General features: G+C 54.8%; 8 protein-coding genes across 13 annotated transcripts; 2 read left to right on the top strand and 6 right to left on the bottom strand.

Moving 5' to 3' along the window:
• Positions 1 to 72: 72 nt before the first annotated feature.
• On the top strand, positions 73 to 690 carry H310_04929 (hypothetical protein; the record flags this gene model as incomplete). The annotated part of the gene is made up of 1 exon (XM_008869485.1): positions 73 to 690. One exon carries the CDS (start codon positions 73 to 75, stop codon positions 688 to 690), a length of 618 nt encoding a protein of 205 aa, XP_008867707.1.
• Positions 691 to 750: 60 nt separating this feature from the next.
• Positions 751 to 3,724, bottom strand: H310_04928 (hypothetical protein; the record flags this gene model as incomplete). The annotated part of the gene is made up of 13 exons (XM_008869484.1): positions 751 to 911; positions 967 to 1,129; positions 1,193 to 1,604; positions 1,656 to 1,732; positions 1,828 to 2,015; positions 2,096 to 2,154; positions 2,238 to 2,443; positions 2,486 to 2,733; positions 2,784 to 2,874; positions 2,933 to 3,075; positions 3,121 to 3,277; positions 3,326 to 3,470; positions 3,522 to 3,724. 13 exons carry the CDS (start codon positions 3,722 to 3,724, stop codon positions 751 to 753), a joined length of 2,253 nt encoding a protein of 750 aa, XP_008867706.1.
• A 238-nt stretch (positions 3,725 to 3,962) lies between these two features.
• Positions 3,963 to 5,763, bottom strand: H310_04927 (T-complex protein 1, theta subunit; the record flags this gene model as incomplete). Its single annotated transcript, XM_008869483.1, has 2 exons — positions 3,963 to 4,408; positions 4,572 to 5,763. 2 exons carry the CDS (start codon positions 5,761 to 5,763, stop codon positions 3,963 to 3,965), a joined length of 1,638 nt encoding a protein of 545 aa, XP_008867705.1.
• A 65-nt stretch (positions 5,764 to 5,828) lies between these two features.
• On the bottom strand, positions 5,829 to 7,225 carry H310_04926 (hypothetical protein). 4 transcript variants are annotated; one of them, XM_008869480.1, is made up of 9 exons: positions 6,992 to 7,225; positions 6,846 to 6,926; positions 6,755 to 6,796; positions 6,607 to 6,707; positions 6,526 to 6,558; positions 6,403 to 6,478; positions 6,245 to 6,358; positions 6,001 to 6,144; positions 5,829 to 5,950 (listed from the first exon to the last, which is right to left on the bottom strand). In XM_008869480.1, the coding sequence occupies exons 1-9, from the start codon at positions 7,202 to 7,204 to the stop codon at positions 5,918 to 5,920; spliced, it is 837 nt and encodes a 278-aa protein (XP_008867702.1). In that variant the 5' UTR covers positions 7,205 to 7,225; the 3' UTR covers positions 5,829 to 5,917. The 4 variants fall into 4 exon arrangements, with proteins under 4 accessions (XP_008867702.1, XP_008867703.1, XP_008867701.1 ...); XM_008869481.1 differs by having other exon boundaries at positions 6,245 to 6,478; XM_008869479.1 differs by having other exon boundaries at positions 5,829 to 6,144.
• Positions 7,226 to 7,252: 27 nt separating this feature from the next.
• On the bottom strand, positions 7,253 to 8,704 carry H310_04925 (hypothetical protein). Its single transcript, XM_008869478.1, has 7 exons — positions 8,468 to 8,704; positions 8,139 to 8,409; positions 8,026 to 8,092; positions 7,822 to 7,977; positions 7,689 to 7,761; positions 7,592 to 7,637; positions 7,253 to 7,541 (listed from the first exon to the last, which is right to left on the bottom strand). Exons 1-7 carry the CDS (start codon positions 8,648 to 8,650, stop codon positions 7,309 to 7,311), a joined length of 1,029 nt encoding a protein of 342 aa, XP_008867700.1. The 5' UTR covers positions 8,651 to 8,704; the 3' UTR covers positions 7,253 to 7,308.
• Positions 8,705 to 8,807: 103 nt separating this feature from the next.
• Positions 8,808 to 9,821, bottom strand: H310_04924 (hypothetical protein). The gene has a single exon (XM_008869477.1). The coding sequence runs from the start codon at positions 9,800 to 9,802 to the stop codon at positions 8,855 to 8,857; it is 948 nt and encodes a 315-aa protein (XP_008867699.1). The 5' UTR covers positions 9,803 to 9,821; the 3' UTR covers positions 8,808 to 8,854.
• An 857-nt stretch (positions 9,822 to 10,678) lies between these two features.
• On the top strand, positions 10,679 to 11,546 carry H310_04923 (hypothetical protein; the record flags this gene model as incomplete). The annotated part of the gene is made up of 5 exons (XM_008869476.1): positions 10,679 to 10,860; positions 10,946 to 11,034; positions 11,117 to 11,202; positions 11,259 to 11,366; positions 11,427 to 11,546. The coding sequence occupies exons 1-5, from the start codon at positions 10,703 to 10,705 to the stop codon at positions 11,544 to 11,546; spliced, it is 561 nt and encodes a 186-aa protein (XP_008867698.1). The 5' UTR covers positions 10,679 to 10,702.
• Positions 11,538 to 15,592, bottom strand: H310_04922 (hypothetical protein). 3 transcript variants are annotated; one of them, XM_008869473.1, is made up of 15 exons: positions 15,448 to 15,590; positions 14,838 to 15,389; positions 14,552 to 14,774; positions 14,393 to 14,480; positions 14,079 to 14,342; positions 13,858 to 13,984; positions 13,414 to 13,800; positions 13,142 to 13,362; positions 12,909 to 13,030; positions 12,680 to 12,854; positions 12,451 to 12,626; positions 12,271 to 12,391; positions 12,092 to 12,212; positions 11,787 to 12,027; positions 11,538 to 11,703 (listed from the first exon to the last, which is right to left on the bottom strand). In XM_008869473.1, exons 1-15 carry the CDS (start codon positions 15,571 to 15,573, stop codon positions 11,597 to 11,599), a joined length of 3,051 nt encoding a protein of 1,016 aa, XP_008867695.1. In that variant the 5' UTR covers positions 15,574 to 15,590; the 3' UTR covers positions 11,538 to 11,596. The 3 variants fall into 3 exon arrangements, with proteins under 3 accessions (XP_008867695.1, XP_008867696.1, XP_008867697.1); XM_008869474.1 differs by having other exon boundaries at positions 11,703 to 12,027; positions 15,448 to 15,592; XM_008869475.1 differs by having other exon boundaries at positions 11,703 to 12,027; positions 12,271 to 12,626.
• Between the last annotated feature and the right edge of the window lie 87 nt (positions 15,593 to 15,679).

Genomic DNA, 15,679 nt, shown 5'->3' with positions numbered 1-15,679 from the left:
CCGTTTGGGTCGAAACACCGCCCTATCCGCGGTGACGCTATCAGCCACGATCAACCGATACACGACGGAAACATGCAAACGAACGAAACATATGCAGACAGGATCGACGAGGACTATGAGGAAGATGATGAAGAGCAAGCCGACACTCAAGACGACGAAATTATCTTGGTCGACGATGACGACGATGAGGCGGACGAAGATATGGACTTGGACGACGAAGAAATTGTTCGATCGCCTTCTCCACCGCCGTCTAATTTAGAACAAGCACATCAGGAACCCAACGATCGAGCGACGGTACACGTGCATGGCCCCATTCAAACGGTGAACCTGACGAGTTTCCTGGAATCACCCATTGTCGCCGCTCCAAGCATCCGGCCACCGCAGCGCTACTCTGTTGGGAGTTATGACAACACCAATGGATCATCTGGTCGCCGGCGGTTCAGTCTACCTCGTGCGAACTTTCCGTCAACACTGGACAACTCCCGAAGGAGCAGCATCATGTCGACGGGGAGCTCGGTGGACTACACTCGGCAATCCCCCACCCGGCGCTTCAGTTTTTCGAGTCCAAGTACCATCCACACCCAAAGCACTACTGCAAATCCAGGAGATGTTCAGAGCTCTTCCGACGAAGGTGCCGCCACCTCGTCGGACGCGAACCCATTGACGTGGGACTTTCGGAGATTGCGATAGCCATTCACTTGCTCACGTCCCATTTCCTTCGCAATCCACAAGGTAACACGAGTAAATTTATTAAGTCGTCGACGCGTCGTCGAGACACAAAAACTGGTGCACGATAGGGTGGTTCCACAGCACAGCCGACGAGCAGATCACTTGCAGCGTCGCATTCAGTAGCTGGATGCGCTCGTCCAACCGAGCCGAGCCAATCTTTGTCGAGTACACCAGCTTCGATCCTAGCGCACCCGGTGTAATTCAGTCCATGAAACCATGAATTGCAAGCAATTGTACGGATGGTCTGGAGCTCGTTGGGGAGGCCTCCAGGAAGGGCGCTCAGCTTCGTCAACAACAGCTTGATGTCGTGGTAGCGCCGGTCTACTTGAAAAGTTGCCCCACGGACGCCAGCGTCGTCTCCACCACCCACTCCGGAAACGTTTTCTCCCGTCGTGCACTCCTGAGGATGCAAGACATTTCCATCATCAACCTTTTTTCATGACACGACCGACATGACACGAACCTCCTGGTGCTGCGACGCATCGGATTCATCGTTGTCTTTGGCATCGTCGTCGACACTGCCCTCCTTTGCATTTCCCAAGTCGCTCCATTCAGTGGGTTCATGTTTGCGTTCGGCGGTCACCCCGCCTTTTTGCCGCCACGACGGTCCAAACCAAGACTTCCGGCGATGTGGAGACGACGAGGATGCACCTGTCGCTCGCTTTGCCTGCGACGTGAATGTCTTCCACAGCGACTTGATCTCGTGGTCGTCAGGCGAAGTCGTGTCCTGGGTTGTGCGACCTTCCGACAGCTTCTCTTTGGCCCCAAACACATTGAGCGCACTCGGAGATAGCTGGACGAAGCGATGCCCCGGGGCAAACACGCTGATGGTGTACTCGACGTGGGTCCCGCCACCTGTCGACGCTGACGCCTCACTACAACCACGGTCGACATCCTTTTCAAGTGGCTAGCAATCGTCCACCTACCGATACGACGTGGCATACGCCGTGTATGGCGCAATGGACGCGTCGTCAGCGCGTGGCGTCTCCATTAACGATGCATCCTACCGCCAAACCTGTTAGAAAACCATATTGCATGCGCAGCTAGCCAGCCAGAGCGTTGTCGAACTGGACAGCTCCCAGCAAGAAATGGACGGACCTGGTCTTTCCATGTGGACTGAGATGGCGTGGACCACGTGGGATACACTGCCGTTGATGGAAACAACTGCCGGCGAATCGCTAGCTCGTCGTCTGTAGGCGGCCCGGAGGACGTCGTGTGGCTGAGGATGTGCGCTTTCGTCAAGACAGATTCGATCAAGTCCCGCGATCGCAACGAATCATGCGTGCCTAAGGTGCATGTCGTCACGGAGCTATCCGACGTCGCCGAGACGACGTTCATGGAGCGAGACGGGTGGAAGCGAGTCTACCTGGAAACGACACTAGTGTCGTCTTGCTGTCTCCATTGTATGCTTTCAAGATCGACTCGCTACATCATGGCGCGCGTGAGACGCATCCATGCTTTTCATCTTTTTCATCCACGCCGTGGAAGGCCATGCGGGACCAACCCACCTGTGGCGAAGGGGCACAAACGAGTCCTGCATGCCATGCACAAACACGGAAGGTACGATCGCCTTGGAAATGCACTCCCGCGGGGCGACGGCATGCAAGTCAAAGCCAGCCGTTCGTTTTATGGTCGACCGAAGCAGCGCGATGCCCGCCGACACGACGAAGGACGGAATTTGCCACCCAATATCGGACGACTGTGCTGTTGTCACCTACGGCCCAAATATGACGACATGCCACGCAGCTAGACGTACCATGTCGTGCAGGACGGTACTCAAGTCGATGAATGCTGTGTCCAGCACCATCCATGGAATGAACGACGTCGGGCCGGTTCCACGACTGGTGGATGGCGGAATCGGTCGGCCGCGGCGAAGCCCGCACAACGTAACTCTCGTGTCGGGCGACGCTTCGGCCAGCAGAGACAAGACGTGCCCACTGGTCTTTCCCCGCACGTCGCGACCATCGACAGCCACGAGCATGTCCCCAACGGCCACGTCCGCATCTACGTCGATCGATGCGTCAAAGGATTCCTTTTCGTTTCGAGGGACGTACAGGCACTCGTTTGTGACGACGTGACCACCATGAGGTCATCTCCACACAGCTCTTGGACGCCCAAGTCGACCGACTTGAGCGGCACCGACGCCTACGTTTCAGCACCACACGACCATGACGATGCAGCGTTCAAAGACGGGGCTCCACACCGAAATCGTTTGAATCGAACCACCCTGCAACAACATCAACGCAGCATTCGCCCCCATGCACCGCCCCCAAATGTGCACCGACTGAAATTGGCCACACCGGAATTTGTGCAGAGCCTTGAGCATGACCCACGCGTCTTCGTGCTCTACGACGTTGTCGACAGGACGCACAACCCGAATGATGTGTATACCTGTAAGCCCCATCGAAATGTATTTCCCGTCCGACAGACCCGATCCGCGGCAGTCCATGGCGGCAAACGCATGGCCCATACGCAGCACTGGCCCCAGGAGCGCAAGCCCTTCGACTCTCGACCCGCTGATGCCATGCAAGTACAACACGCACGAATTCTATCTCGTCTACGGATGACAAGCGTTCGATCGAGAAGATGGAAGTACCCGGCCCGTGTCACAGTCCCACACGCTGCAGCGCAATGCTTCATTCTGCGCCGTCAAGATCGTCAGATCGAAACGTGATACTTTTGTCCCGTCGTCTGCGTCAAAGCGTGAAGGGCCTAATGCGACGCTCTCCGAGTACTCATGTCTAGAACATGACCTTCCTTACGCATCATGGTGCAAGAAAGGATGCACCTACCGCGGCGGTCGAATGATCGTGTGTACGATTGTGTCGTAGCCGGCCTTGAACATCTCCCACGAACTCGACGACGACGTGGCGGCGTCCATGGCGTGCATTTCGCCTTCAAGCTCCCCCGGCGCAAACACTTCGAACGACGCCCCCGCTCCCATCTCGTCCTCTTGTCGGCCAGCCGTTTCACCGTTTCGAGATCCGCCGCACATCGGGTTCGCCGTCCCATGACCAAAGTGCCTCGTTGAGCTCGACGTGGTTCACAGCGAGATGGAATGGTTTCTAGCATGTTATCTTTACGACATCTCGTGCGCGACGTGTGGAGGTCCTGGTCGACGGCACCACTTGCCACGGGGCTAGAGATAGATGGGCGGGTCAGCATCGTGCACGACGCGTTTGTCATCACGTAATGACGTCAACTCTGCTTCAATGGTTCTCTAACTTGTCTACTTAGGCGCCTCGAGGCTTAGGCCCTCCCGCGGCCTTGGCCATGATAATCTGGTCTACTCGCAGCACCGTAATGGCAGCGTCCGCACCCAGGCGCAGCGCCGCCTTCTTCGTTTCCAAATGATCGACCACATTCGCCGCCAGCATGTTCTCCACCACACCCGTCTCGCTCTCGCATTCGACGTCGACGCCCGCGTTGGGCTTGCCCGCACCATGGGCCGCGTACAACGATGATATCACTTGGGTGCCTTGTTGGCCTGCGTTTTCGGCGAGCATTCGAGGAACAATCTCGAGCGCTTCCGCAAACTTCTTGATCGCATATTGGTCGAGCCCGGGGGTTGTGTTGCCAAACGCTTCGATTTGACGGGCCACTTCAATCTCGGTGGCACCGCCGCCCGCAACGAAGCGACCGTCTTTGCATGCCGCCTTGACTGTATTCACACCATCATCTATTCGATGCACACAACGTTTTCGTCAATGTCGCGGCTGGTGCCGTGCCAAATGGGCATCATGGTGGGCTCGCCCAACCAACTGCATGAGGTGGTAGGGGACCCACGCACGAGCTGTAGCCGCCTGGTCTTTTGCAAAGAAACCCGACACCACAACACTTACCAATGGCGCGTTCGAGGTCGTTCAACACGTTGTCTGTGCTCGCACGCAGGATGATGGTGGCCATCTTGGCATCCTCTTCATCTTGCCGAAACACGGTGATCTTCTTGCCCCCGACTTCTTGGACCGCTACGTGGTCGCAGAACCCCATCTCTTCGGGGGTCGGCGCGCCTAACCGGACGAGCGCGGTCGCGTTCACGGCGCGGCACAGCCGGCGCAGCTCCCACTTGCTTTGGATACGGATCGACATCAAGTTGTACTTTTCCAGAAAATGCAGCGCCATTTCAGAAATGGACCCTCCAGCAATCACGACGGTCGCGCCGCTTTCGGAAATGGCGCGAATCGCTTCGTCCAGGCGCTGTTCTTCGCCCTTGTTGTAGTTCATCAGTTCGTCCGCGGTCTTGATGAGCACCGTCGACTTGGCCTCTGTCGAGCTCACTTCGATGCCACACCCAAAGACCGCAACCTTGGCACTCTCTGCCTTCTTCACGCTACCTTCCGTGTCGCGCTGGACAACCATGCCCTTCACAACGCGCGAGTCAAACACGTTGCCGCCCATGATCTTGGTCACGCGGATATTGTCCACGTTGACTTTGGGGGCCTTGGGCTTGTTCGGGAACACGTTCAAGCAAGCTTCTGCGATCAACTTCGCCAGTACATCTTCGTACCCGTATTGTTTGGCACCGACGACAGGTCGGATGATCTTTTCGAGTTCGGCTTGGTTGCGCAGATCGCGAATCGTGTGCAGTTCCAACGTGTTCAGAATTTCGAGCGCCTTTTCGTAAGCTTTCTTGTACCCTGTGACAATTTCAGACGCATGGAGGCCCATGCGCAAGAGGCCGGCGGCTTGCATGAGCAGTTCGCCGGCAATGCTGACGACCAAGTTGGTGGCGTCGCCATACTCGGTTTGTTGCATCTTGGCCGCCATCACGACCATCTTGGCAGCGGGATGAACAACTTCCAGTTCCTGCACGATCGTGGCCGTGTCGGACGTGACAAAAATCTTGTCCAAGTGGTTAATCACGAGTTTTCGCATGCCGTTGGGGCCAAGCGATGTGCGCGAGATATCTGCGAGCTGCTTGACGGCGTCAATGTTCTTCGCAACGGCCTCATCCACCCCTTCAAAGTGCTTGTGTCCTTCTTTCAGGAGGCCGGACAGCCCCGCGGCCGGATTGAAGCCCATGGATTTCGCCATCTTGGTCTGTCTGTGGTGGGGGGAACGCTATGAAGGATGGAAACAATTCCTTTGATCCATTGAACGGGGAATATCCATTTCCAAGGAATGAATATCATTTAAGCAAGGTTATTCCGTTTCAGAGGCTTCTCGGGGTTTCGGGGTTTCGAAACCTTCATGCTTTGTAACCATTCGACCGCAAATGCACCTACAACCCATCCATGAACACGACATCATGGCCAGCACAGCTATACACACTCGAAGCTGCAGAATGACTTCGTCGTCGTGCGACAAGTATGGAAAGTCCCCCGCGGTCTTCATCAGTGCCTTCTTCGCTTCTGGGTAGCGCTCGTACATTTGTTCCCGCAGCTCAGTCGTGAACTCGTTGTTGCCGCCGTAGGACTACATAATGAATGGTGAGAGACAAAACTCGTGGAGAGTCGAACGCGTTCTTCCACCAGGCAGGATTCATGTTCACATCAGTGCGTTCAGCTCCACGTACGTCGATGAGCGTCACCCGAGTGTGTGGGATGCTGATGCCCCAGTTCAGATGGTCACTCGACAAACTGACAAGAGTTAACCGGGAGGCTAGCTGTAGTTGCGTCAAGCTATCCAGCTAAAACACAACCATTCATACAGCACGGCAAAGTTTTCCTTCACCTCGGATGACATGTACGCCATCGTGGCGCGAACGACGTCAGACGTGCCATCATGGGAAAAGTTCCCCACAACATATCTACACGTTAAGAACGGTAAGTCGTAGGCTTGGGGCGGTCGCTGTACTTTTTGAGACAAAACGTTGGCAGCATCGGGAGCCTATGTGCGTGGATCTTAATGGCGAGCGTACTAGTTGAAACGCGATACATTTTAATGCAAGGCGAGTTCGCACCAAATACTTTGGTGTTGCAAAAGCCGTTTGTGAGCGCGAGCGAGAGCACTCGACGAGGGTACACAGCGCAGTACTTCTACAAGCCTCGTGTGAGATCGATGGAGGTGGGGATGACATGCTAACCTGGGCAAGGAATGCGCCGAGACAAACGCCATAAATGTGAACCTGGCACGAGCTACGTCATTGCGACTTTGCCGACCGGATGTAATGGTACCGAATGCAAGTGCAGCGCATCCAGAAGGCGGTCAAAGCTGTGCACCCATTCTTGATGGTTCCACACAACGGGATGTTGAATCTACACGTTGAGAAGAAGCAATAAATCTGCCTTCGTGGAGTGAAAGCATGTCGGTGTGGACATACCGCAATCACGCGGTATCCCCCAGCTAGTTGCAGGGCCGAGATCACTCGATGGAAGATCAAAGGACCACCAATTGTGCCAGGAAGGCACACCAGCGGCGTGAGTGTGCGGTCACCGACGTCATATAGCTCCCATAACTTCCCGTCGTATGTCGTGATGCGCTGCTTTGCCACTGAGCTCAGGAATGCGTCTTCGCTCGCTTTCAGGTTGGCCATCTCGATGGAACAGCGCCTTCGATTTGTTGCAATGCCGAAAGGTCACACTATCGCATATCCGGATAATATTATGCATTATCCGAAGGTACATCATCAGAATCAGCTCAAGCTGCAAAGCCGACGGCAGATGCAGCGGCCAAGACGGCGTCCACCACGCAGATGGATGTATCGTAGAGAACGAAGATGTGCCCTCGGACACATGCAACATCAATTGGCGTTGAGCTCATGGATGGCTCGTGCTTCTCGTGTCGAAACTTGACGACGTCGAATTCAACTAGTTCTGTCGAGGTTGTGCCGCACACAACCGCAAAGTTCGAGCTGCCGACGTCCTTTCCCTCTGGTATGCAAGTGTATCAGACTCCACAAACAGTTCATTGGCTTTTTTACCTTGACGCCATGCACTACTGACGATCTTGGTCACTCGAAACCCAACCTGGTCGTTCGTGCTGGTGAGTCCCCTGCATGCTTCATGAGCAGGACATACCTCGACAATGGGATGCAACTGGATTGAGTATACCCCTTCGGCCGTTTTCAAAGTCGTGAGCTTGTACACGACCCTTATCACATCATCGCCATGAGCATTCCCATGGCCATGAAAACCTTTTGATCGTAGGTACCCGTTATCGCTACCACAAAACACCGTGGATTCTAGGGTTTCGCTCGCCTTCGCCTCCTGATCGCTCGAACTCCAAACGCACGTAATTCGCGATGGCGCTGGCACGGTGGCAACGACGTGGCCGTAGTGCGTAAGCAGCAGCTCAGGTCGACCCAAGCTATCGACAATGCATGGGTATCGGAATTTAACACATATGTCCATGTACCTCACGGCCACGTATGAGCAAATTTGATCGGCACAGTCCAGCAATCGCACCGATGCCAGTGCCGCCACTAGGATGACAAATGTATCAAACGAATGCAAGAAGGACCAATTTACCATAGGCTGCTGTCGACACCGAGTCCATGGTCATGATATTCGAGGGTATCCCAATGTCCATACGTTTGGTCCACCGCACATTGTACTCGTCCACACCCATCACATTCCCGACCAAATCGCCTAGAACGAAAGTGCCACCGTGCCAAGTAGCACTGACAACGGCTGCTTCCATCTCGTATCGGCGCATTTCCATGCCCGTGGCAACTTCGAGCAAGACAACTGTGCCGTTGCCGTCGCCAAGCACAACCATCGAGCCATGTACATGCAGACACTACATTCACTTCAGACAAACCCGTCGAGTGGCATTTCCAGGAGCAACAGCGGCTTACCGAGATGCTGTACGCCGTCGCTGCGACTTCCCAATCGGCTGCATTCTCATCAAACGTGATATGCTTGAAATGGGAGTTTCCACCCACAGATGCCATATAACGCACACACTTGACCTCACCAAAGGACGTGCCGAGCACAAAGAGCTCGTCTTCGGTTGACACGGCCGCGATCGCCGTGAACATCCTTGGACCTCCGTTGCAACAATGCTTGATCCGATTCGGAAAATTGGTGTTATCCGGAAATATGCAGCGTATCCGGTGTGTCAATTTCAATTTCTTCGGACGTTGGTGACGCCACACTTCCTCGATCTCGTCCGTACTCCCTCTTGCGACGTTGGTAGGATGTTCATCATGCAGCGTGCATTAGGTGGTTCAAAGAGCGACTCCTCAAGCTGCAGAAGGTGCTACGCCGTGCCTGGACACCGGTGGCGGGGTGACAACGCCAGTTGCACGACACGTCGGACACGAAAGCTGTTGGTTCAAAGCCTCCACGATGCATTCGTCGTGGAACACGTGGCCACATGGGAGGCATGTCACACCATAGTCAGCGACCTCTTTCGCTTGCGTACACAGCGCACATGTCACGATGCAAGGGGGCACTGTGACCAATGCATTGGTTGTCGAGCCGCCTTTCGCAGGTCGATGAACATACAACTTGGGGTTGTCCACGTCACGCAAGATAAAGTCCACAACGAGGCGAGGTACGCTCTCCGTGGCGTGCGTACATGTTTGTCGATGCCGCCATCGAACAAATTGCATCAGGTCATGAAGAAGGCCTTCATGGGTCTCGACCTTCGCCGCCAACACAGCTGGATGGTACCGTGAGTGGAAGCCCCATGACTCCAACATGGGTTGCGAAGGGGTTTTGGACTGGAGGTCGAAGAAGAACCACGGACAAACGCCATCGCATACATGCCCATAGGCCAAAGCCGCGCAAACATCTAATCGCAATTTCTCAAATTCCTCGTCGGTTTTGGCAACGTTCGCACGGGCATTCGTGATTCGGTTGAAGACGTGGATCGTGTAGGATGGTGGAAGGGAAGAATCGGCGAGGGGCAATGGCAACGGACTCGTGACAGTGAGGGAGATGGTCTGGAGAAGGTCTTTGTGTGAAGCACATGGTGACTCCACGGGAAGCGTTGCTTGTGCAAGTGTTTCCAGAATTGGCGAGTAGTCAATACCCGGTTCAAGGGTGTTGACCAGATTGACCGGCACGTCAGAGGCGTCGTCGTCGTCTGGTTCCCGCGCATCAGTGGCCCACACCGACGCCACGATGTAGTCCTTAGTGTCCTGGACGAGCGACCCGAGCGCCTCGGCGATCCATCGCGCTGCCATCTTCAACGTTGGAAATGCACCAACGAATTCTGCCACATGTACGAAAATAAGTTTGGAAAAGTATGTGATACTAATACTCGAAGGTATTTTTTCAATGCATTACATTCAAAAAAAGTTTACAAAAATAGGCTCTCAGAATTCTTACATGTGCGATCCACCTCTGCAGCAAATCGAATGCTCCAACCACTAAGGCCGTTGGTGTCCGAGAGCACTCGGGGGGGTGAACTCGACTGGCGGCATGAGCGGAAGCATGTAGGATGCCCGATGGCGAGGCTCTTGCATTGTTTGTGTAGGCGAATCGAGTGACTGGTTTGGTCTACTTGCAATAGTTAGATTCGCTACAAGAACTTGGCCAGCCATCCTCCATGACAAACACATCGTCTTCGTCCTCCGAGAGGCGCTGAGTACGTCGGTGGGGCCTCGGTTTGTGAAAACAGATCACTCCTATTCCCACGGCGACGGTGACTGTGACTGCAATTGTGACTGTGATGGCTGTAACAACCAACCGTCCAGTTGCCGCTGGCACATCCGTCGACAATGAATCCATCGGTGGCCCGTGGTCTCCCATTGTCGGCATGTAGTCTAATGGATGCTGTCGTTGTCTTGAAGTAGATGCATTCGATGGGATAGACCTTTTTGTCCCGTTGAAATAGCGCATTGTGATATCGTTCAAGCCAGGTCCTTGCAATCCAGAGGGAAACGACAACACCACCGCCGCTACCTCGTCCGTAGGCGCCACGCAAGTGAAGTCACCGACGGTGAAGTTGTCGAAAATGGAATGACTGCACAGGCTGACCCCTCGTCTTCTACAGGCTACCTCGTCGTCCCATTGGAACCGTCGGACAGAGCCCAGCAAATGTTCGATATGCCCTTTCGCCTTGCCATCACGTTGAGGCCAGCATGGGCAACTCGATGTGCTGCGGTATGACAAGCTACGAAGCGTACCAGCGGGAAGAAGCACTAAAGGAAGGCGCCCACTTCCGCCGCCACACGGCGCTCTTTGGCATGCTGCCGACAACTGATCGCATCTTTCTCCGCCTCAATGCCACCGGCACTCGGTAAATCCGTTTGAATCCCGTCCGAGGCATCGTCCACGACACAGTTTTCGATTCAGTTCCGATTGAGACCTCCACGCATGGATAGTCTCGAATGGACACTGGTCGACGAGCCATCCGACGTTGCTCGCACCGAAGCGATTCACTTGGACCACGTCGCCAAGATCATGCCGACTGGTACGGTCTTTGCAGCCCATGGCTCTATCCCAAACGATGCAAACGTTTCCCGAAAAGTCATTTTGGCTGTGGTGTTGGCCAGGCAAAACCGCCTTAATTATGTACGCTGCGTCGGGCAAACGGATGCTCGAGATCACAGCCAAAGATGCCGCTGTGAGGGACCTCTGGGTATGAGCAGCAAGCATTTTCATTGTGAGTCGTGGGTGACGTTGTGCCCCCCCCAGGCGCGGACGCTGATGGACGTGCTCGAAGCGAGGGGTGTAGTCTTCACGTCCAGCGAGCTCAGCACTGTCGAGAATGAAATGCGGAAGCAAGAGGCCCACGACAAGCAAGTACGTCCAAGAAGCTGTCCAGCTCCCGCAACGAGTTGCTTCAATGTTGGATTATGGTAGGCCTACTGGCGTGATCGGACCGAGACGCTTGCACTGCGCCAAGCGCTGGCGGCAGAAAAGAAGAAATCGTTTGCGAATGTTGGGATGCGGTATACAGCGCAGGCCATGGCGAGTCGTTGAGATCGATCGTGTTATTAACATGTGCATGCGGAAACGTGGATGTTTCGAAGCTATTTGCCTCCAAAAAAGGTCATGAGCGCGCGGCGCGTGGCGGTGGGAGTCGACGTCGCGCTGTCCTTGGCCATCACACCGACACTGACAGCTCGTTTCACGATTTCTACGTCGTTTCACAGCTTGAGACGATCGAGTGTTGATGGAGAAGTCCCCGCCTTGCACAAGATAGAATCAAACAAAACGTACGGTGACGTGGGCTCACACATGCCACGGGACGTTCGACAATGTTGTCTTCGATCAAGTCAAAGGTCGTCGATGGGACCAGCACGTCCAAAAGATCCCGAGGCGCTTTGTCAACTTCGTCGACAACGCCGTGGGTCGATCGCACCTCGAGCGAGCCTTTCCACACCCGAGAGGTTGTGTCGAGACAGCATGAAATGGTCGCGCATACGCACTCGTTCCACTTGGTCCACGTCACGAAAGACATCTACCGCCATGACCATTCCTTGCTGTAAATGTGGTGGGGCACAAAATGGACCACTCGAACGTACGTGGACGAGAAATGGGGTATCCATGCTCGCGTCGGCAACAAACGCGACTTTGACGTGGTGGTTAGGCACCATTTTTTTGCCTTGGGTGGCCTGGATTTTGTATATCTTGTTCGCATCCGCACTGCGTCGGATTCCGTCAGCCAGACACATCCGTGTGCTTGGTCGAAACTGCGCCTCACCTTTGCCATGACGCTTGAAAGTATGGCGCTGTCCAGAGGGTCGGGTCCGGCAACGTAAACATCGCGTCAAACGGAATGTAGTACGGATTCGAGAGGCCCATGCTTGTCGGCGGCATCTCCGCTACGAAGTGGTGGCGGCTACCACTTCACACCTCTCTCATCTAGGGCGGGAGGACGTACGGGAAGATGGCTCGACGACCAAGCGAAACAAAAACTCGGCGCGGGAAAACCGGAGAAAGCGAAAGAGTTTCTCGGACTTGAACATGCCGTGGGGTTTGACTTCGCCCGTTGCACGAATGTGCATATTGTTGGACGTGTCGACAAGCTTGACTGCGCCTTTGACGCCAACCCCGATCCTACCCCAGCAATTTGAACGATGACCTTCCAAACGCTCTCTCGAGTTTCGTACGAGAAATCGCTCCACGGGACGTTGGTCACATTACAACACGTCACACAAAGCGCGATTTCCTCGGGGTGGTCGTCCGGCTCCCGGTACGAGATTTTGAGGCACAGCGGGTCACATGATCCCGACACAACCGTCTCGACTTCTTCTTTCCACTTGACTGGCGCTTGCTGTGGCATGTCTACGACCAAGTGAACTCACGTTGCGACCGTCGTGGTCCTCGGCGACCTCGTACCCATAGATCGAGATGGGAAGAGCGACGCTGGAGAAAACAAGCCAGGTAGGACAAACGCCGACGAGAAGCCGAACCGCTCCCGACGCGCCATGCCTGTGATCTCTTCAATCGTTTCGACTGCACTACGCTCACGTTGTGTCGTTGTCACGGCGGTCAACAGCTCAAGCTTTTGACTCAGTCAAAGGAATGCAGGAGCCATAGCAACTTGGCCGCACAATCCGTTCAAGTCGTACGTGTCCGAAACGAAGCGGTGGAAATTGTTTTGGGTGCGCACGTGGGCCAGCACCTGCACTGCACGTTGCTTGAGTGACCCGTCCTTGGCCAACAGCCATCGAAGGCACAGAAGGAGAGCATTGAATCGAGGGATCAAGTGTGCATCGACCGTGCGAACGTTCTTGGTGCCACCGCCCAAAATCCCGTCGTCGTAGGTTGTGGAGGGCCGTCCTGACCCGTCCTACGGCATTTCGTGGGCCGCGTAAACGGAGTACGTGCGAGATAGTATTACCTTGGACGATAGAAGACCCAGCAACTCGGTTTCGACCCACGACATGATGGGAAGCTGTGTTGACGACACGAATTTGAGCCCGAGCCAGTACAATTGCACGCGAACGTTGGCCGATGGGACTTTCGGCGCCAAGGGCAGCACGACGTTGTGGAGGAAATCGAGCACCGGCGGCGCAGCGCAGCTGTCCTGGCACAGCTGTGTTAAAAGCGCTGTAAACAAAACAAGCGTGGCGTTGCGGAGGTCCGTCGTGGACTTATTGGCGAGCACAGCCACGAACTGTTGCAGCACCACGAGGCGGGCGTGGGGTACATTTGCATGCGTGCAGAAGAGTAGCGCTTCGACGAGCGATCTGAATGTTTCATACGCCGCATTCGTCTTGCCTTTCGCCTACACAGCATGGATGGTCAAGGCGTCAACTTTTCGTTCGCGTGAGAGCATCCTTACCTGCCCCAAAGGCAAGCCGTGGAAACACGAGCTCGTGCAGATCGACTGCAGTAGTGGAAACTGGCGCTTGCGGCACACGCGAACGAGCATGGCTTGACAGAGGTCGTACATCAAGCCGACTCGAGTTCTGCATCGAGGAAAAGTGACAATTGCATTCGGCGTGCGATTGTTTGAAAGCCAAAACCCTCACGGGACAAGAGATGGAGCAACGGGGGACTTACGTCACGTTGTCGAGCGCGGCGATCGAATCGATGGTGGACCCGACGACATTGGCAAAATCAAACGTGTTGGTCGCGTCCAGGAGCAGCAATTGGATTCGAATGACATCTTGGCGTTGCCGTGCCATTGTCGACGAGTGGATGATGGCCGTGAGCCTTGTAATGAGGACCGACGACCATTTCCACTGGTTGTAGTGCTGCAAAGGATGTTGCATCACGATTGCAATGGCTTCGCAAATGGAAAACGCTTGCGTCAGCGATGCATTTCTACAACACTCTCAACACACCACCCCATGTTGCGGCACTGCTGATCGTACACGTATGCTGGGAGACACCACGACTCGACCATGTCGGCGGCGACTAGATCAGCACGCACTTTGACTGTTGTCTTCGCATCTTGGTCTTCTATGGTCATAACAACGAAACCGTGGGCACAGGAAGAATTGTTCACGAGGATGGCTCGGCTCGAGTCGTACCGAGGGCGACAGCATCCAGTTCCATCATTGCGATTGCGATCCCAGGGGTGCATGCCCCACTCTTCTGCATCATCATGTACGCTACCATACTCAGCCACTTCATCGCGTGGAGATGTGACTCCGTCGGAAGCGTTTGCGCGTTTGCCTTGAGTACGTCAAACCGGGGGAACGCTTGCGGAAATATCCACGCAACCAGTTCGTCTAACCCGCTTTCCTGGCGCGGCTATGACATGGTAATCCGAACTGAAATGTCCTTTGTATCGATGACAAAGTGTATATGACATACGTGGTGGCTGGAGAGACTGCGGATGGCATGGCTGCGACTGAAGAGATGCGAGAGACTTGCGAACGCCACAGCCGCGACCTCGGGGGACTCGACCTCAGCGGCTTGGAGTGTCAATTTCCATATGTCCGTCAGAATCGACGTGACGTCCTGTTGAGCGACAATGCGAGCTTCGTTCGACTCAAAAGGGAACCGGGTCAGTCCTCGAGCGAACAAGACCTTTGTGCAGTTGATGCTCACGCGGCAAAACGTGGCAAGCGCCACACACCGTACGTCGACCGACTCGTGACTAAAAATTGCCTGAATCTTCTTGAGAGGCTCTAGGTCTTGCTGCTGAAGAAAGCCCAACGTGAGGGTTAGCGGAAGCACGTCAAACACAGGAATTGAGTGAAGCAACACGAGTGCAGTCCCCTGTGCCGCAGCTCCGGCAAGCTCCTTGACTGCAGCGTCTAGAATGAGCTGCCAAACTTCAGTGGTGATACACGACGGAGCTAATCCAGCTAAGCGAAACCCCAGGATCTTGCACTGAGTCGTGGTTTCGGGGGAGAAGCATTCCTACTCCGGCGGTCACGTTTCCCAATCCCACCGACAGATAGAGATGTTGTTGTCGTACTTGCAAGACGTTGAATACTTCCGTTCGAGTGAGCGCATGCTTCTTCGTTGTCGCAGTCTGGACATGCTTCGTTGCTCGCTGCTGTACCTTGGTCGCATCGGTCTCTGTTGGCTTTGTCTCCATCATCCAGATGGTGATCTTCGTCGCGGGCTTGAAAGATCGTCCCGAAGTTTGATTGGTGGGATCCTGAATGGAGTGGCCTATCAAAATACAGATTCTACTTGGATTCGGA

Source organism: Aphanomyces invadans (genome assembly GCF_000520115.1).
Source record: "Aphanomyces invadans strain NJM9701 unplaced genomic scaffold supercont1.8, whole genome shotgun sequence".
NCBI lineage: Eukaryota > Oomycota > Saprolegniomycetes > Saprolegniales > Verrucalvaceae > Aphanomyces > Aphanomyces invadans.
Note: the sequence above shows the minus strand (reverse complement) of the source record. Positions and strands in the feature narration are given on the sequence as shown.